We start from the raw sequence: 17,501 nt of genomic DNA, 5'->3' as shown, positions 1-17,501 counted from the left end.
CTCCAGGCACTCTAGTTTGAGCCTCATTCACTGTATCCCCTCCATATAATATGGAGTTTATATGTATATAGGTTTATCTGTACTGAACATGTACTGTGTGGGCTATCTTCCTGTGATATAAGACTTAATGTGCCGACACTTGGTGCTGTTTCTATAGGATGCTCTGAGAAACTTTGAGGTTCTCTATTGGAACATAACCATTTGGTGACTGCCAGCTTCACATTCTTTAACATGCTGTCCTAGTTTCTCTTGCTGACCAAAGGCAGCATGGGGAGGGAAGGATTTACATGGTCACACTCAGGTAACAGATTCTGTGGAGTAACTCAAGCAGAAACCGTGGAAGAAGGCTTTCCTCAATCCTGTGTCCTCAGCATAGTCCCAACCATCCTTTCCCATCCCAGCCTGTACATGGTACATACTGGCTAAGCTCTCTAGGAGGCTGGCCTCGAACCCACAGAGACCCACCTGCCTCTGCCTCTGCCTCCTGAGTGCTGGAATTAAAATCATGCACTAACATACCCAGCCAAGGGAGGCCCTTTTTCTCTTAAGAGGCTCTTAGCTGGGTTTTGTTTGTTCTGAGTTTGGTTTTTAAATTTTTAAATTACATTTATTTGAGCCAGGCGGTGGTGGCACATGCCTTTAATCCCAGCACCTGGGAGGCAGAGGCAGGCGGATTTCTGAGTTCGAGGCCAGCCTGGTCTACAGAGTGAGTTCCAGGACAGCCAGGGCTACACAGAGAAACCCTGTCGAAAAACAAAACAAAATACATTTATTTATTCTCCGAGAGAGAGAAGGGGGATGGAGAAAGAGCAAGCACTCAGTGCCACTTTTGCAAATGTCAAGAACAACTTCTAGAAGTCATTTCTCTCCGTGTGGGTCTCAGGTACAGAACTCAGGTGCCTAGGCATGTCAGTAAGTTCCTTCACCCACCGGGCCTTCTCACAGGCCCTGGGTTTGTCTTTGAGACGGGCCTCTTGCACCCCCGGCTGGCTGTCAGCTCTGCAGCCAAGGGTCACCTTGGACTTCGTTCTGATCCTGCCGACATTCACTTCCTGGGTGCTCAGGTTAAAGAGCACACTGCCACCCAGTTTGGTTGGCTGGGTTTTGACGATCCCTAATTCTTGCTTGGAAGTCACGAGTGGAGGTGGTGAGCTTTAAAGGGAGCACGTGAGGGCTTGGGAGACAGTTGAGTCAGTAGAGCGCTTGCCATGCAAACACGGGGAGCAGAGTTTGAGTCCCCAGCACGCAGGTAAAAAGCCAGGCATATAAGTGATTGAGGAAGACAACCGATGTTGCCCTCTGGCCTCTATGCACCTATGCACACATGTGCACATGCATCCACATACATGTATATAACCACACAGGGAAGGGAGAAAAGAAGGGAAGGAAGGCCGTCTTGCCAAGAAGCAATGGAAGGTGCGGGTAACAAGTAAGCGCCTTCGCAGGCCTGAAAGATGAGAGGAAATGTGATCCAAAGCATCTCTGGGCGCCTTCCTAAGGTTAGGGACAGAATTCCATACACAGCCCTCCCTGCCCTGCAGAATCGCCTACTTGAGGACCTTGTACACTTGCTTTTAATCGCTGATCAATCACCCTTAGCTTTTATTGTCTTTCTCTGGTGTATTGATTACCTCCAGCCGCATCCTTTATGAAACCTGATACATTTCTTAAACCTGATTTATTTCTCTCCACTACCATCCCCTTTCCCAGGCACCCAGCCCCACTCAGTTCTAGTGAATGCTGTAACAATAAGTAAAGTGCCTGACACTCAGCAGTTTGGCTTCCTTGCTGTGGGATTCTGCCTGCTGCTGAATCTGCTAGCGGTCCTGCTTCTAAAATCTGCCCAGCGTGTGTGTGTGTGTGTGTGTGTGTGTGTGTGTTTGTGTGTTTGTGTGTGCATGTGGTTTATTTTGGTGTGCTTTGCCTGCATGCATGTCTATGTACCACATGCATGCCTACATAGGCCAAAAGAGGACCTAGGATCTCACAGAACGGGAATTACAGATGGTTATGAGTCTCCACACAGAGTTGGGCGCAGCCGGAGCAACCATGCGCCAAAGTTCAGCCACACCACATGGAGTTGGCTCCTGGACGAGACCTGAAGGCGGGTCCTGAAAGGACACCTCAGCCCTGAGAAGCTTCATATGACCCGTCTCATAGTTTGGCTTCCTGCCCAGAGTTGCCAGCTGAAGAGAAAAGCCACACAGTGGCTTACACCGAAGTCGTTTCTGATATGTGTAGTCAAGTGTGTGCTGTGAGTGTTGTGTTTTATTTTATTTTGAAACTCTACTTTCTCTGTCTTCACTCGCTAGACTGAATTCCTTGAGGGAAGTGTATGCCCAAGACTTTGCTTCACACATATGTGTGATGGGTCCTGGTGTGTGGTAAATGTCACAGAGATGAGTAATCAACAAAGGCAGGGGAAGAAATCAACCCCTCAGCTGTGTTCACGAAGCAAACATTGGGGCTGGAGAGATGGCTTGATGGTTAAAAGCACCTGCTGTTGCTGAGATCCCAGGTTCAATTCCCAGCACCAACATGACAGCTCTCAGCTATCTATACCTTCTAAGGAGATCGGTGTCCTCTCCTGGCCTCCGCAGGTATCAGGCACACACGGTGAACATGTACATGCATGCTGCTAGCGTACAGAGGATTCAGGGCTCGCCTTCAGGGACCTGGCAGCTGCCTGCTTCATCGCCTGCTACAGCCGGGCGAGGCCGGTGCACCAGGTGTGCATGGCGATACAGAGGCCCAGTTCTCTCTCTCTCTCTCTCTCTCTCTCTCTCTCTCTCTCTCTCTCTCTCTCTCTCCTCTCTCTCTCTCCCCTCCCATCCCCCCCCCCCGCATTCTCTTCCCCTTCCTGTTCTCAGTGCTCACCTCACCTCTCTCCCTCTCCGCCCCACTTTTTCTCTGCCCACGTGGCTCCGCTCCCGTCTGCGCGTCTACAAGTGTCGCATGGCATAAGTTCGTCCCAGCGCGGCCTGCCAAAAGTACCTTCTCGCCACAGTGTATTTCATAACGTGCAAAACACTCACTCATACACATAAAATTAGGATAAATCTTATTTTTCTTTTTCTAAGGGGAAAGAGGAGAAAACATCTAGGTTCTCAGCAAGGCCAAACTGCCAACAGGCACAGCCCTCAATTCTGGAATTTTCAAGAAACTTTCTACTTCAGAAATCTGAAGATAGGGACCTGGAGAGACGATGATTTAAACACACTTGTTGGTCTTGCAGATCTTCTGGATTCAGTTCCCAGCAGCCACATGGTGGCTCAGAGCCTTCTGTAACTGCAGTTCCAGACGACCTGACACACAGAAAAAGAATAATTTAAAGGAAAGAGATGAAAAAAAAATCTGAAGCTGGGCATGGTGGCGCACACCTTTAATCCCAACATTTAGGAGACAGAGGCGAGCAGATCACTGAGTTCAAGACCAACCTGGTCTACATAGTAAGTTCTAGGACATCCTGGGCTACACAGAGAAACCCTGTTTAGAAAAAAGGAATTTTAAAAGAAGAAAGAAAGAACTCTTAAAACATGTATTATTTCTCACTCGTAGCCCTGATTCGTTCCTCCTCTGCTAGACGCAGTTCTAGAACGGACTTGTCCTGGTTTATAGCGATGCCCACAAGAGGGCAGTAGAAGCCAGAGCCTCAAGACCCGGCCGCCTGGTTTCCAGCCGCTGCCCTGGTTCCCCAGAACTCAATGAGACCACGCCCCCTCAGGCCGCGAGCCCTTGAGGGAAGAGTGCACTCAAGACTTTGCATCACGAATGTAGGATGAGCCCTGGGACTTGGTAAATGACTGATCACAGAAATGAGTAATAAATGAAGGGGGGAAATCAACTTCGCGGCAAATGATTCTTAACTGCAAACCCGAGTGAGAGCTAGAGCCGTTTTGGTGGATGAGACCCTTGGCACAGAAAGTTCTTTAGGCCACTAGGTGGGAAACCTGGGCCACCTGAATCCATTTTGCAGCTGTCGTCTTCCTCCTAAATATCAGATACCATCTGAACAACAATTCCAGAAGCCCCTAACTTTGTAAGGCTAAAAGTAAAATAGTGGAAATGAAAATAGCAGGCCTCTGGGAGCACCATCATCTCCCAGCCCAAGAGCTCGCTCTAAATGCTAAATGTCCCTCGCAGTGACCCCTTGTCCTTGTCGGTTTTACATCAGCTTGACACAAGCCATCTGGGAAGAGGAACCCAAGATAACCTGTAGGTACCAGGTACCGCTGTGGTGCATTTTCTGGACTGATGATTGGTGTCACAGACCCAGCTCTCTGTGGATGGTGCCACCCTGGGGTGGTCCGGGTTGTAGAACAAAGCAGGCTGAGCAACAAGCCAGTAAATAGCCATGGCCTCTGTTTCAAAATCCCTGCCTCCAGCTGTGTGATTGGGATGTGGAAGCCAAAGAGCCCCTTTCCCCCACAAGCCAGAGTATTTGATGTTTGTTTTAAAGATGTATTTATGTATGTAAATGAGTGCTGTATCTGCATGTACACCTGCATGCCAGAAGAGGGCATCAGATCCCAGTGTAGAAGATTGTGAGTCACCATGTGGTTGCTGGGACTTGAACTCAGGACCTCTGGAGGGCCAGACAGTGCTCTTAACAGATGAGCTGTCTCTCTAGCTCCTGGCCAGAGTATTTTCAAACTAAAGCCAAGCAATGGAGGTGCTTTTAATCCCAGCACTCAGGAGGCGGAGGCAGGGGGATCTCTGTGGGTTCGAGGCCAGCCTGGTCTACAAAGCAAGTTCCAGGACAGCCAGGGCTACACAAAGAAACCCTGTCTTGAAAAACAAAACAACACAAAAACAAAAATGAAGAAAGAAAAGAAAAAAAAGCTAAAATACTCCTCTAAATCCTACCTCCCCTCCAGAGTGCAGGGATTGCAGGTGGGCACCCCATCTCCAGTTTACTTAGCTGGGTTTCTAACAGGACTTAATCTTAGTTATTGGCTTAAGGGTCAAAAGAGGAGTAGATGTCTCCAGAAAGCCACCTGCACAGGCCACGTGTAGCCGTCCCCACACCCTCCCCCCAGTCCTGCAGTTGCTGAGAAGCCACTGCTGACTTCTGACTTCTGTCTTCCCCACTGACACTCATGTAAGCCCCGCCCATTAGCCACCTGCAAATCCACTCAAACCTCAACTAAGTTCAATCCTCCACTCTGACGCCCCCATCACCTCCCTTCTTCACTATGAATAATCCAATTGTTTCTCCCTGAAAGAAACCTTGGAAGTCTCCAGACGCCTCACTTTCCCTTCCATCTAACCTCCACCCAAATCACGTTCAGTGTCTTCCTCTCCTAACTGCCTGGGCTTCATCTGTGTTTGTGCCACTGCGTAGGTAAGGCTCACCCGTGGCTCGGGCTTCTGACTGCCCACCTAGCCATCCATCTGTAAAACATGGTGGAGTGATGCCCTGTGTCGGACACAGTTGGGGGGCTGCCATCATTGCAAACCACGACTTTATGCCATAGACAGTGAGAAGCAAGGAAGGAAATACAGGAGGCAGGATGAAGACAGTCCTGAGGTTCCTTTGTGTGTGTGTGTGTGTGTGTGTGTGTACATGTGTGTGCACATGCGCCCATATGTGGTGCTGTGAATGAAAATGGGCTGCACAGGCCCCTAGGGAGTGACGTTCTTAGCGCCTTGTAGGAGTAGGTGTGGCTTTATTGGAGGAAGCATGTCACTGGGATTAGGTGTAAGGTTTCAGAAGCTCAAGCCAAGCCCAGTGTTGCACTCTCTTCCTGCTGCCTCCAGATCAGGAAGCAGAACTCTCAGCTATCTCTCCAGGACCATGTCTGCCTTTGTACCACCATGCTTCCTATCATGATGATAATGGACTAAACCTCTGAACTGTAAGCCAGCAGTTGAAATCCTAAGACACCATGTGTACAGTGCCTAAAGGGGCCAGAAGGGGGCAGCAGATTCCCTGGAACTGGAGTTACAGGAGGTTGTGACTTCCATGTGGGTGCTGGGAGCAGAACTTGGGTCCTCTACAAGAACAAGACCTCTCAAGCACTGAGCCATCTCTCTGTGCTTCCTTGTTTGGATGGAGACTGGTCTCACACAGTCCAAGCTGACCTCAACTCAGCATGCGTGTGAAGAGAACCTTCAGCTCCTACTCATTCCCTCACCTCCAGGTGATAAGTATATATTTTGTAATTATTTAAAGCTATCTGAGGGAGACTACTTTAGTTGGATCTCAAAGAAAGGCCCCTCCAAGATCGGTAAGCAACAATCTACTGTGCTGATGCTGCCTGGATACTCAAATTCTAATCTCGCACATCTGACCACAGAGATGTCTGTGGAACCCAGCCATGGCAGACACCCAGCTGGGCTCATGTTGCCTTCCAGAAAAGAAAGATAAGCATTGACAGTCCCTTCAAGGTTCTTCCCTTCTGCCCCTGTGGTCCCGGTCCTGAGTCTGCTGCCTCCAGACAGCTGTGTGAGGAGAGCAGGCCTGCGTGCTGAAGCTGCTCCGACTGAGCTTTATCTCCTCTCACCACAGAGCACCTGGATCACCAGACACGAGGGGAAGAGAAGTGGGCAGATTTCCAAGCAGGTCCATCGCGTGTTTGAAAGATGAGGACGGCTACTGCAGAGTAAGGGGAGATGGGAAGCAGAAGTCCGTAAGGCAGAGAGGGAGGCTCTGGAAACCCATCTGGGTTTCCGCTCACGGAACACTAATGAGTCCTTAGGCAGGGGCTAATCTTAGTCGTCAACGTGACTGTGTCTGGAATCAACTAAAACCTGAGCACCTGTGAAGGATTCTTCTGGATTGGAGGTGGGATGACCCCCCCTAAAACTGGGCTACACCGTCTGGTGTCAGCCCACATCACAGGGCGTGGGAGAGGGAAGGCTTTGCTCTTTGCCTGTGGCCCCCACTCACTGCCGAGATCATTCACCTCGTCATCGAGACGCTTGCTGATGTTAGAACCTGCTTCTTCATGATTCCCGAGGAGACTAAAGACAGGTCGCTCCTAGGAACACTCCAGGGCTCTAGGCCTCGAGTGGGACCGCTGGGACGACAGTCCTGTGGACTGAACCACCACTGAATTCTTAGCCTTTCTGTCAGGAGGAGCCTGTAAGCCTCTCATCCGTATGTCTATATACATATATGAATTCATCCTTTCAGTTCTGTTCCTTTAGAGAATCCTGACTAACACATCCATGTATTCAAATATCACAGAGAAACCATTTCTTTGTATGGCCACTTTAAAAGTCATATAAAACAAGATGCTTAGAAGCACCAGCTGCTCTTCCAGAGGACTTGGGTTCAATTTCCAGCATTCACACGGTGGCTCACAATGTCTGAAACTCCAGCTTCAAGGGATCTCACTCCATCTTCTGGCTTATTTGAATACCAAGCACACACATGGTGTGTACACATGCACACAGGCAAAACACTCATACACATAAAATATAAATAACTTTAATATGTACTAAATAAAGATAAAGACCAACAGAGAGGACAAACATTTCCTCGTTGTTATCAGGGACCCTGCCCCAAGGATAAGGCTGTGGGCACTCCCCCAGCATTACAGCAGGCATTCGAGCACCTCCGATTCCCCTGCTCCCTAATCCCATCTCCTCAGGTTCTTCTCGCTGGGGTGGGCCCAGGAGTCTAATACAACACCTCACGTAAAAGGGCTTCACTGTATGTACGTTTTCTGATCAAAGCTTTCTTTGTTTTGTTTTTTTTTTTAAAGATTGTGCACATGAATGCAAGTGCCTGCTGAGGTCAGAGAGGTCAGAGCTGGGGTCACAAGCAGTTGTAAGCTGCCTCATATGGCTACTGGGAATCAGACTCAGACCTTTAGGAAAGGCAATCCGTGCTCTTAGCCACTGAGCCAGCTCTCTAGCACACACACACACACACACACACACACACACACACACACGGTGTGCAGGCCAGAGGGCAGCCTCCAGGGTGGTTCTTCTGGCACCATCGACTTTTATTTATTTATTTCGTTTTGTTTATATTTTTGAGACAGGGTCTTTCATTGGCCTGGAACTCACACACTAAGTTAGTCTGGCTTACCGGGAAGCCCCAGGAACCCACCTTCCTCTGCTCCCCCAGTTCTGGGATTACAAGTGCACACCACACTTGGGGGTTTTTTAATGTGAGTTCTGAGCTCAGGTCCTCCAGTGTGCAAAGCGGGCGTCCCCAGCCTCCTGCTCGGGTATTTCCTAAGCAAGGACAGCTCTGTCCACGCCAGAGATGCCGCAGTATAATTCTGAAAGCACAGCGATAACTCCTCTAGAGCCAGGTGTAGCAGCAAATAATCCCCAGCACCTTCAAAGGCCATGACTGAGGCAGGAGGATCATGGCAACTTTGAGGTCAGCCTGGGCTACAGAGTGAAACCCTTTCTAAAAACTAAACCAAACCAGCCTCCAAGGGTTTCAGGTCACAACTGACACGGTTCTGAGCCTTCCTATTCCCTTGCCCTCTTCACCACTGCAATCGAGGGCAGCTAGGAGCAAGAGCGCACAACTAACACTCGGCCCTGCTTCTGTTGCCATGGTGATGTGGACACGTGAAACACAGGAGAGTTCCTCTATACGGTGGAGTCAGCTGACTGCAGAGGCCAAAGACTGGACTGAGCAACAAACCTAAAAGACGTACAACACACACACACACACACACACACACACACACACACACACACGGCTCCTAAACCGGCTTGCTTCCAAAGTCCCCAAGAACAAAGTCCTCTACTTTCCGGCCATCTTTCAGGTGTGTATTTCACAACACTCATGGGCTTCTTGGGTCCATCTCCCCTGATGTCCTTCCAGCCCAATTTTTCTCACTATTGCTTCTTTGGAAAGCAAAGTAAAGCACCACCTTACATGTGAGAAGGTCACGGGAGACTGGGTGCCGAAGAAAGCACCTGCCTGCTGTCACCCCGCCACAACTAGCTATGGCTCGCTCAGTATCCCCCAACTCTGTGCTTTGGGAAGTGGCTGGAGTGGGAATGGTCCCTAGCTGCCCTACCCCTGACCACCTCAAGGAGAAAAGGGTCCAGTCAGGCACAGCAGGCCTCCATGCACACAGCTCTCCTCCCTTCAAATGCAAATAAGAGAGAAGGCAGGCAGGTCTGGATTTAATGAGATCTTAAAGGCCCCTGTGATAGAAGGTCCACACAGCTTGGAAGCCCACACTGATGGCGACAGACACTGCTCTCAGGACTCCAGCGACCCTGCAAAACACAAGTGGTTTCACTGGATTAGAAGTGTGGCCTTTCCCACCTTTTCACACTAAGAAAAAACAAACAAAGAAATAAAAAAAACCTCTCCAGCCTTCAAAATGGTTTCAGGAATGATCCTGTGTGAGAGGACGGGAGATATGCATGCTATGGTCTTAGGGCTAATCTTGATGTACAAGGTTGTTGGAGGACTGTAGGAGGGGCTCTGCTCCAAGAGTCTGAGGACTCTCCACCTCTTAGGCTCAGGAAAAGGACTTTACTGACCATCTCCAACCCCACCCCAGCCCCACCCCTCAGGACACCTCCCATATCCATCTCCCAATCCACCTCATTAGACCAAAGACTCCTGTCACTGACTCTGAGACCAACCCCAGGCCTATGGCCTCCGGGTACCGCCTCTATCCCCCTAGACAGTCAGGAAAATGGCCTGCTCTCATCACATCGCTCTGCTGTTTCTCCACTTGCGTTCTTTCACATCCTGGACCCATCAACCCGTGTTGCTGTTCACAAGAGTGAGGCTCACACCCACCCAAGGCTGGATCCCTTCTGGCTTCTCCCAGCAGCTGAGCATTGTGGCTAATTAGGTTCTTTTCTTCTCTTTAATTAGCTGCATGTGAATTCTGTTGGGAAGTCTTGGATCCGTGAAATAGTCTGGGATGAAAATCAGAAGGAAATCATCTCTGCTGAGGGGTAGGTGACAGCTTACTCCGCTAAGACCTCGGATGCTCTGTCCTGGCGGGCTCACTGGTGCTCCCCGCCTTACAGTACAATCTCGGTGCCCATACTGTCCCTGGCATGGCTCCCGTGAATGCCAGGAAACCATCCTAGGCAAGGCTTCTGCACGTTGCCCAGGCTTTCTGCTCTTGGCCACGTGATGCTCCAGGAGCCACCGAGGCCTCAGAGATGCTGAGTTTTCTGCCCTGGCTCCATCTTAGGTCCAGGCCTCCACCTCAGTTTGCCATGCAGACCTTTTCTGAGAACACCCTCTCCCAGGAGAGCCAGGCTCACAGCATGGTGACAGAAGATGATTTTTACACCAGGAAGAATGTGAGTCACAGTGCATCTGCTGTGGCAGCGAAGGCCTGCTCAGAATACTGTGGGCTCCCAGCATTGCATTAACTGCACCCAAGACACCAGCCGCAGCTCCCACTCTATATTGTTTGACCCGAAGCCATCTCTGCAGACAAGTCCATTAAAATCACCTGGGGAGCCTTCAAAACCTTGGCTGCTGGGCCCTGCCCTAGACTAATTAAATAAAACTCTCTAGAGGTGGGGGCCTGAGCACCAGTATGTTTTAAAAGCTCCCCAGGTGGTTTTAGTGGGCAGCCCGGGTCAGGAACCACTTTGAGATCCCCTGTAGACTAGAGCTGCCTAACTCGCCTTTGGGAATCTCAAAATTCTTAATAGTCAGCAAGAGAAGTCCTGCCCCAGTGCTGCTCTGGCCTTGTTTTGAGAAAAAAGACAGGGGAATGAAAAGGCCTTTGGAAAAACAGCTCCTGTGAGGGACATGAGGTGAAAACGGAACCAAGACTCCACAGAAAGCCCCGGGCTCGTCCAACTCTAGATCCACAATTCTTCTTCTTGCACAGACATGAGGGACACCCCGATGCCACCATACTCACATGCAGCAAATTCAAGAATGTTGTCTGGTCTCTTCAGAAACATTTCTCTGTAAAACATTAAAAGGAGGAGGAGGAGAGAAGGGGAAGGGGAAAGGGAGGAGGAAGAGGAAGGAGAAGGAGGAGAAGGGAGGAGATAAACGGGGCGTGCAGACTGCAGCTACTGCCCCATCTTGCTCCTTGGGAAGCTGACTTTAGTCGGGCCTCCCTTCTAGAAGTCAATAGATCAGGGGGTCTTAGACAAAAAATCCAGAGGATCTAGGGCAAAGAACAAAACAATGGAGTGGTTGGGCATGGTGAGCATTCAGAAGACATGGGCAGGGGATCTCTGTGCAGGTCGGGCCAGCCTGGTCTACAGTGAGACCCTTCCTGAGACATGACTCAGTAGCAAAGGACACTTGCTGCCCAAGCATGAGACCTTGAATATCCAGCATCCACATCAAAATCTGGGCCACAGCCTGATGCCTGTGACCCCAGCATTGAGACTGGACCAATCTGGGCATTGAGTCCAGCATTGGAGGACCAGAGATAGAAGGATCACTGGGGCTTGCCGGTTTCAAGCCTCGATCCAGAATCTGTGAATAAAGCATAGAGCATTCTGGCCTCCACACACTTGTGCATGGACACACAAACACACACATATACACACATGCATACATATATACACATGTGTACACACATGAGTATCCACATGCATACATACATACATACATATGTACACATGCACATGAGTACACACACAGGCACACACAGGCACACAATAAACATAGCCCTGACTCAATTAGCTTACAGGTAAAAGAAAACAAGTAAGTTTCCCAAAAGGCCAAGGAACCTCAAGTAAGTGCTAAAAGATTACTTACTAGCACCTTGGGAAGGGGGACTGGTTACTGAAAGTGGGACCCCAAAACCCTTCACAGAGTAATTGGATTGAAAGGGACCCTTGTGATACAAATGGGATTTGACTAGCAAGAACAAAGGCTGAGAGACAAGAGCACCCCAGGGTCAGGGAAACCAAACAGGCCCAGAGATGCCAACAGCCCTGTGTCCTGTGTGTGTGACTGACTGCCTTGTGTCCTGTGTGTGCCTGACTGTCTTGTGTCCTGAGTGGGACTGCCTTAGGGTTAGCAGCTGGGTTGTATCTGCTCTATATCCCCAGGGTCCAGGAGAGCACTCAGGGGTGTCTGCCCGGGCTCCCTGGGCTTGGGGAATAACTAGAGAGGTTGGCTGGTTGGCATGCAGACATGGCATGCGTAGTGGAAGAGGAATGAAGTGCTCGTGGAGGGATGGGTGGTAGAACATGTGCTTAGCACGAGGCACCAGGGTGCCTGGCACTGTGAAAAAGTAGGCCGCAATGGCAGTGTGTGCTGGAGTCTCAGTCACAGGAGGGAGGCAGCTCAACGTGGCAGGGACTGGAGAATGCCACAGACAAAGGGCAGTGGGTGTGTCTGTTAGGCCTGGCTCACACCTGTGCTCCCCCCACCCCCCCCACCCCCCCCCACCCCCCCACCCCCCCCACCCCCCCACCCCTGCAGGGCTGCAGGGATACTGCAGAGTTGGTCCCAGATGCCCCGTCTCTCCCCGGAAACTTCCTGGGTAAACAGAGACACAGGGCCACCCAGAATTCCTCCCTCTCATTTACCATCCTGTGTGCTAATCCTTTGTGGATGATTCCAGTGTAGATCTAACACAGTATAGATCTATCAGTGTTTTTAATTTCTCTGTCAGAACCATACCCAGCTTAGACTGTAATGCCCCAGGACTGGAGCCCCGCTGTTCATTCCTTATTTCCCTTTAGAGTAAGAACTGCAAATATCATCCCCACATCTGACACTGGCAGATAACTCTGAAATATCTTTTCTTTTTTAAGGACAGGTTCTCTGTATGTAGTCTTGGCTAACCCCTCCCCTACCTACTGTGTGAATCTGAAGCTCCTTAGAAATGGCAAAACTATGAAGACTAGAAAGACCCAAGGCAAAGCAAAGGGATCTGGGAAACCTCTAGGACCTGGGCTTGAACCCAGGTCTTCACACACGGCTAAGCCAGTGCTCTGCCATGGAAGCTCCCTGTGCACCTGTGCATGCAGCACCTGTGCATGCAGCACCTGTGCATGCAGCACTGTGTGGCAGAAACAGCCAAGGCTGAGACACCCCCCCCCCCCCCCAACGTCAGCAACTTGAGGAAAGAACCTCTCACCTGCGCTTAGCTTGTCTCATTTGCTGAAGTGGAAACAACAGAAGCCCTCCTTTATGTCTTCTAAGATTTCTTCTTATTTGTTGTGTGTGAGTGTCTTGTTTGCACGTATGAAGATGCACTACATGCCTCTCTGATGCCCAAGGAAGCCAGAAGTTGTTAGAACCCCCAGAGCTGGAGTTACAGGCTGTCAGCCACCCTGTGAGCACTGGGAATTGAACCAAGGTCCTGGTAAGAGCAGCAAGTGGGCTTAACTGCTGAGCCATCTCTCCAGCCCCCGTAAAGTGGCTTTTAGTAAACAATAATGGGTCGGGTGTGACACACACCTTCGATCCAGCACTTGAGAGGCAGAGGCAAGCAGATTTCTGAGTTTGAGGCCAGCCTGATCTACATAGTGAGTTTTGGGGCCAGCCTGGGCTACAAAATTAAATTCTGTCTTAGAATCATCATCATTGGCCGGGCGGTGGTGGTGGTACATGCCTGTAATCCCAGCACTCTGGGAGGCAGAGGCAGGCGGATTTCTGAGTTTGAGGCCAGCCTGGTCTACAGAGTGAGTTCTAGGACAGCCAGGGCTACACAGAGAAACCCTGTCTTGAAAAAACAAAAACAAAACAAAAAAACAAACAAAAGAATCATCATTACCTCTCTATTACAGTGTCACTGGGGGGGAGGAGGGTGTTGGCAAAATGTCACCAAGACGCCATCACAGTATAAATACGTGGAGACATACATGGTGCCACCAGCTTGGAACATTAGACCAGTAACATAAACCAAAGGTTGATCACCATCACAATACAGTGTGGTGACTGTCGACGTGGGAAACAAAATGGCTCCCAGCGATGGACAGCAGCATTACTTTAACCGAGCTGACTTGGCTGGAGTCAAACAGAGTTCAAGCTAGTACGCTTGTTGCTTGTTTGCGTCAATGTTGCGCGCCACGATTCCTCAGTTCTTTGCCTGTTACCCCGTAAGGGGATTATTTTGACACAGGGTCTCACTATGTAGCCCTGGCTGGACCTCTCTATGTAGATCAAGCTGGCCTCAGACTCACAGAGATCCACCTGTCTCTGGCCCCCATGTGCTGGAATTAAAGGCATGTGTCATATCCAGGGTCTAAGATCCAATGTCTTTACCGCCTGGCCTTTCTGCATTCTCAGATTTTTCTATTTTGATGGAGTACCCTGAAGAATCCTGTTCTAGGACCCCCTGGGAAATGGAAATTTTATTTCTTTATTGATTTTTGGCTTTTTGAGGGAGGGTTTTACTCTGTCATCAGACTGGCCTTGAATTCACAAATCCTCCTGCCTCTGACTCCCAAATTGTGGGACCGTAAGATTGCCATCAAACTTGGAAAATAGTATTATTTTGCCTTGATACTTTTTCTCTTTCTTTGGTTTTTAGAAATAGGGCCTCACTAATTCAGTCCAAGCTGGCCTTGAACTTGTGATCTTCTTGCCTCTGCTCCCACGCGCTGAGATTACAGGCTTGAGCCCCTGTGCCTTGGCTCCTTGTCATTTTTCTACAGTGTTCTCATGTAGGCAACGATGCACTATGGGAACCTTTTCCTCCTGTGAGAGGAAACAGTTTCACACTGATGGGTGCCTGCCTGCTGTTCCCCAGTGCCACACTCTCTCCCAGTGGCATGTGATGTATTTATGTCTTTACAAATGAAGTTTTAAAGAATGTAGAGCTAATAGAAGAAAATTCACAAGTGTAAGAGTTACAAAAGGTTGACTCTTAGGAATTCTCTAACTTTTAAGAGGTCGAGACCAAGATGCACTGGAACGTTTGTGGAGTTCCAACACCTGGGATGGCGAGGTCCAGAGAATCATCACAAGTTAAAGGCTAGCCTGTGCTATGTGAGGCTCAAAAATGAGTTTGTGTTCGAAGCCACCCTGGGCTATGCGAGACCGTTTTTAAAAACCTATAAATAAATCAAAGGAAGAGGAAACAGGTTTACTGTTATTTTTGTTTTGAGTCTGGGTCTCGCTGTGTAACTCAGGTTGGCCTCAAACTGAAGGTTCTCCCTGTGTGGCTTTTAGAGTTTATCTAGAGAAAGAGGCACACGTTAATCCATTCATCTATCCCCAGCCAGATTTGGTAAAGTTCTCACTAACTGCCGGGGGCCAGTCTGTCACCCACCTACCTGAAGAAGCCGCTGATGAGCAGGGACACCTCTTTGTGCGTTCTCAAGTACTTCTCATTTGCGATCCGAGTCTGGATCTGAGGGGCAACAAGCAGGAGTCAAGACCTACTGTGCCGGATCCAGGGTTCAACCCTCGAAGGACACGGGAAGTTGAGTGGGGTGCGGGGGTGGGACATAAGCCAGGTCTTTTCCTGGAGTGCTTGAAAGCTATCTTCGGATTTTCTCTTCTTACGGTAACCTCATTTCATTTCTCTTATTCTTACTGCCCGGGCTGAGCGGGAACTTGCTGAAGTTGGCCTTGGTCTTGATCCGCTTGCCTCTACCTAGGGAGTGCTAGTTTATGCGGGTGGGGATGAGCAGGTAAAGAGTTTGGAACCCAGTGGTCTGTGCATGCGAGGCAAGGCCTCAGCCAAGACCCACGTCGCTTCTCTGGCCACGCCCCTATCCGGTTCGCCCTGTACTTTCCAAAGCCTGCTGGCTTGGGTTCAGGGACACTCCATTTAGTCCTCTGGCACTCAGCTCGGGGGACAGGCCTTGCTCCCCTTTTCCGGGACCCTCCTCCCTGTCTGATGGACCTCAGACTCAGACTCAGAGCTTCGCTTAGATAAAAACAGGTTTTAGGCGACATCGACTCACGCACCTTGAAATCTCGCAACTGCTCCAGTTGCTGTGGGCTCAGCGTTCCCGGATCCGGCCCCAGTAGCCCTGGGCGTCCCGACTCCATCAAGCTGCACTCGGTTGTCTAGGCGACAAGCCGCTGAGTAACGAAGAACCGCCCCGCTGCCCGCCCCGCCCTTCCATAAAACCAATCCTTTCCGGGCAAGGAAGGCAGAATCTCAGCGAGGGAAGCAAGGCCGCTCTAGAGCTAAGTCAACTTGGATTTGGGGTCTTCAGGGGAGTGCTTTTCTCAGACTTAAAGTCTGAGTTGAATTGTATATGAAATGAGCCTTTCTTCTTGATCCCACTCGACCTTAAATCGTGCTTTACTACTTAGCTAGACGAAAACCACCGAGGAGGCTCCTAGCTCAGGGCCCTCCAGAATCCAGCTCCCAATTTGGGCAGACGTTGTGCTTGCCAAAAGAAATCCAGGTTTCGTCTCTTCCCTCTGGCGCAGAAGCCAAGCATCCCATCTGTTCTGTAGACAGACACTAGATATTGAAGTCCTGGATTCCTAAAATATGAAAGCACCCCGGAGCATGGTGGGAGCCAAACTCTGTAATTCTCAGACTCAGAATGCTAGACCTGGGCGGCACTCGGGCGGAAGTTCCCTTCTTGGAATGACTTCCTCAGGAAGATCGATTTTCTCTTCACCTTAGGCCCCTCATAAACTGTAAATTATTTCTCTCTCCCTCGACTGAATATAAAAAAGAAAGGAAACTAACTGGCTGCAAAATTTGTTCTTCTAATAGCTATTTAGAAGGGTAAATGAAACACAAAACCACAGTTCTTAAAATAGTTGCTTGGAAAGGGCAGGAGCGTGTCTGTCAGCACGCGTGCACACATACACACACACACACACACAAGCTTTCCCCGCTCAGAGAGATGGTGCCCATCAGAGACCTTAGGGAGGCAGGAGACAGAGTCCCAAGAGTTTGGGGTTCATGAACAATCCCCACCCCCATCCCTGCCCCGTGCCCAAGCCAAGACACAGCATGAGATAAAAGCTAACTGTTAGGCCAAGGAGGGATCTCTCTGTGATCCGAAGGCCTCCACCAGAGCAGCAGAAACAGTGTTAAGGATCCCAAGCCCAGAAGCAGGTGAATCAGGCCATGGCTGTAAGCCTCGTCCTAGAGGCCCATTTGGGTTCGCAATCGTTTGGGTTGTTTATTAGGTTTTTTAGGAGATAACAGTGAGGGAGATGCTGCCACCTGCCACAGCACTGTTATCCCAGCAAGAGCAGAGGTTACCGAAGGGCCATAGTTTCTATTGGAGGGAGAGGTGACAATAAAATCCATACATTTGTAGCCGGTGTGTCTGGCACAGTCTCTCAGTTCCTGAGTACTTGAAATGCAGCTATGTGAGATATGCCAGACATTTAAAATACACTCTGGATCCTGAAGACTTAATGGAAGAAAATAATGCAAACTATCTCAAGAACATTATATGCATTGCATGTTCAAATTGTGTTTTGAAAATAGTAGGTTAAATAAAATCCTTGTGTGCATGCGTGTGTATGTGTTATACACATGAGCATGTGTGTTGTACATGTGTGTTTTGCGTATGTGCATGTGTTTATTATGCACATGTGCATGTGCATTGTACATGTGTGTTATGCATATGTGCATGTGTATGTATCATGCACATGTGCATGTGTGTGCTATGCACATGTGTAGAAA

General features: G+C 49.6%; 1 protein-coding gene across 1 annotated transcript; it reads right to left on the bottom strand.

The window, feature by feature from the left end:
- Positions 1-7,470: 7,470 nt before the first annotated feature.
- On the bottom strand, positions 7,471-15,907 carry Riiad1 (regulatory subunit of type II PKA R-subunit domain containing 1). The gene is made up of 5 exons (XM_052179881.1): positions 15,806-15,907; positions 15,166-15,242; positions 10,833-10,879; positions 9,740-9,861; positions 7,471-9,204 (listed from the first exon to the last, which is right to left on the bottom strand). Exons 1-4 carry the CDS (start codon positions 15,887-15,889, stop codon positions 9,791-9,793), a joined length of 279 nt encoding a protein of 92 aa, XP_052035841.1. The 5' UTR covers positions 15,890-15,907; the 3' UTR covers positions 7,471-9,204; positions 9,740-9,790.
- Positions 15,908-17,501: the final 1,594 nt, after the last annotated feature.

Source organism: Apodemus sylvaticus, chromosome 4 (assembly GCF_947179515.1).
Source record: "Apodemus sylvaticus chromosome 4, mApoSyl1.1, whole genome shotgun sequence".
Classification (NCBI taxonomy): domain Eukaryota; kingdom Metazoa; phylum Chordata; class Mammalia; order Rodentia; family Muridae; genus Apodemus; species Apodemus sylvaticus.
The sequence above is the reverse complement of the archived record's forward strand: the minus strand, read 5'-3'. Positions and strand labels throughout refer to the sequence as shown.

Excerpts from the sequence above, each read along its gene's own strand:
- Riiad1 (XM_052179881.1), bottom strand. The coding sequence starts at position 15,889 with ATGGAGTCGGGACGCCCAGGGCTACTGGGGCCGGATCCGGGAACGCTG. Across the intron at positions 10,880-15,165 it reads CTCATCAGCGGCTTCTTCAG|AGAAATGTTTCTGAAGAGAC; the intron begins GTAGGTGGGTGA and ends AATGTTTTACAG. Across the intron at positions 9,862-10,832 it reads CATTCTTGAATTTGCTGCAT|ACTATTTCACGGATCCAAGA; the intron begins GTGAGTATGGTG and ends TTTTCATCCCAG.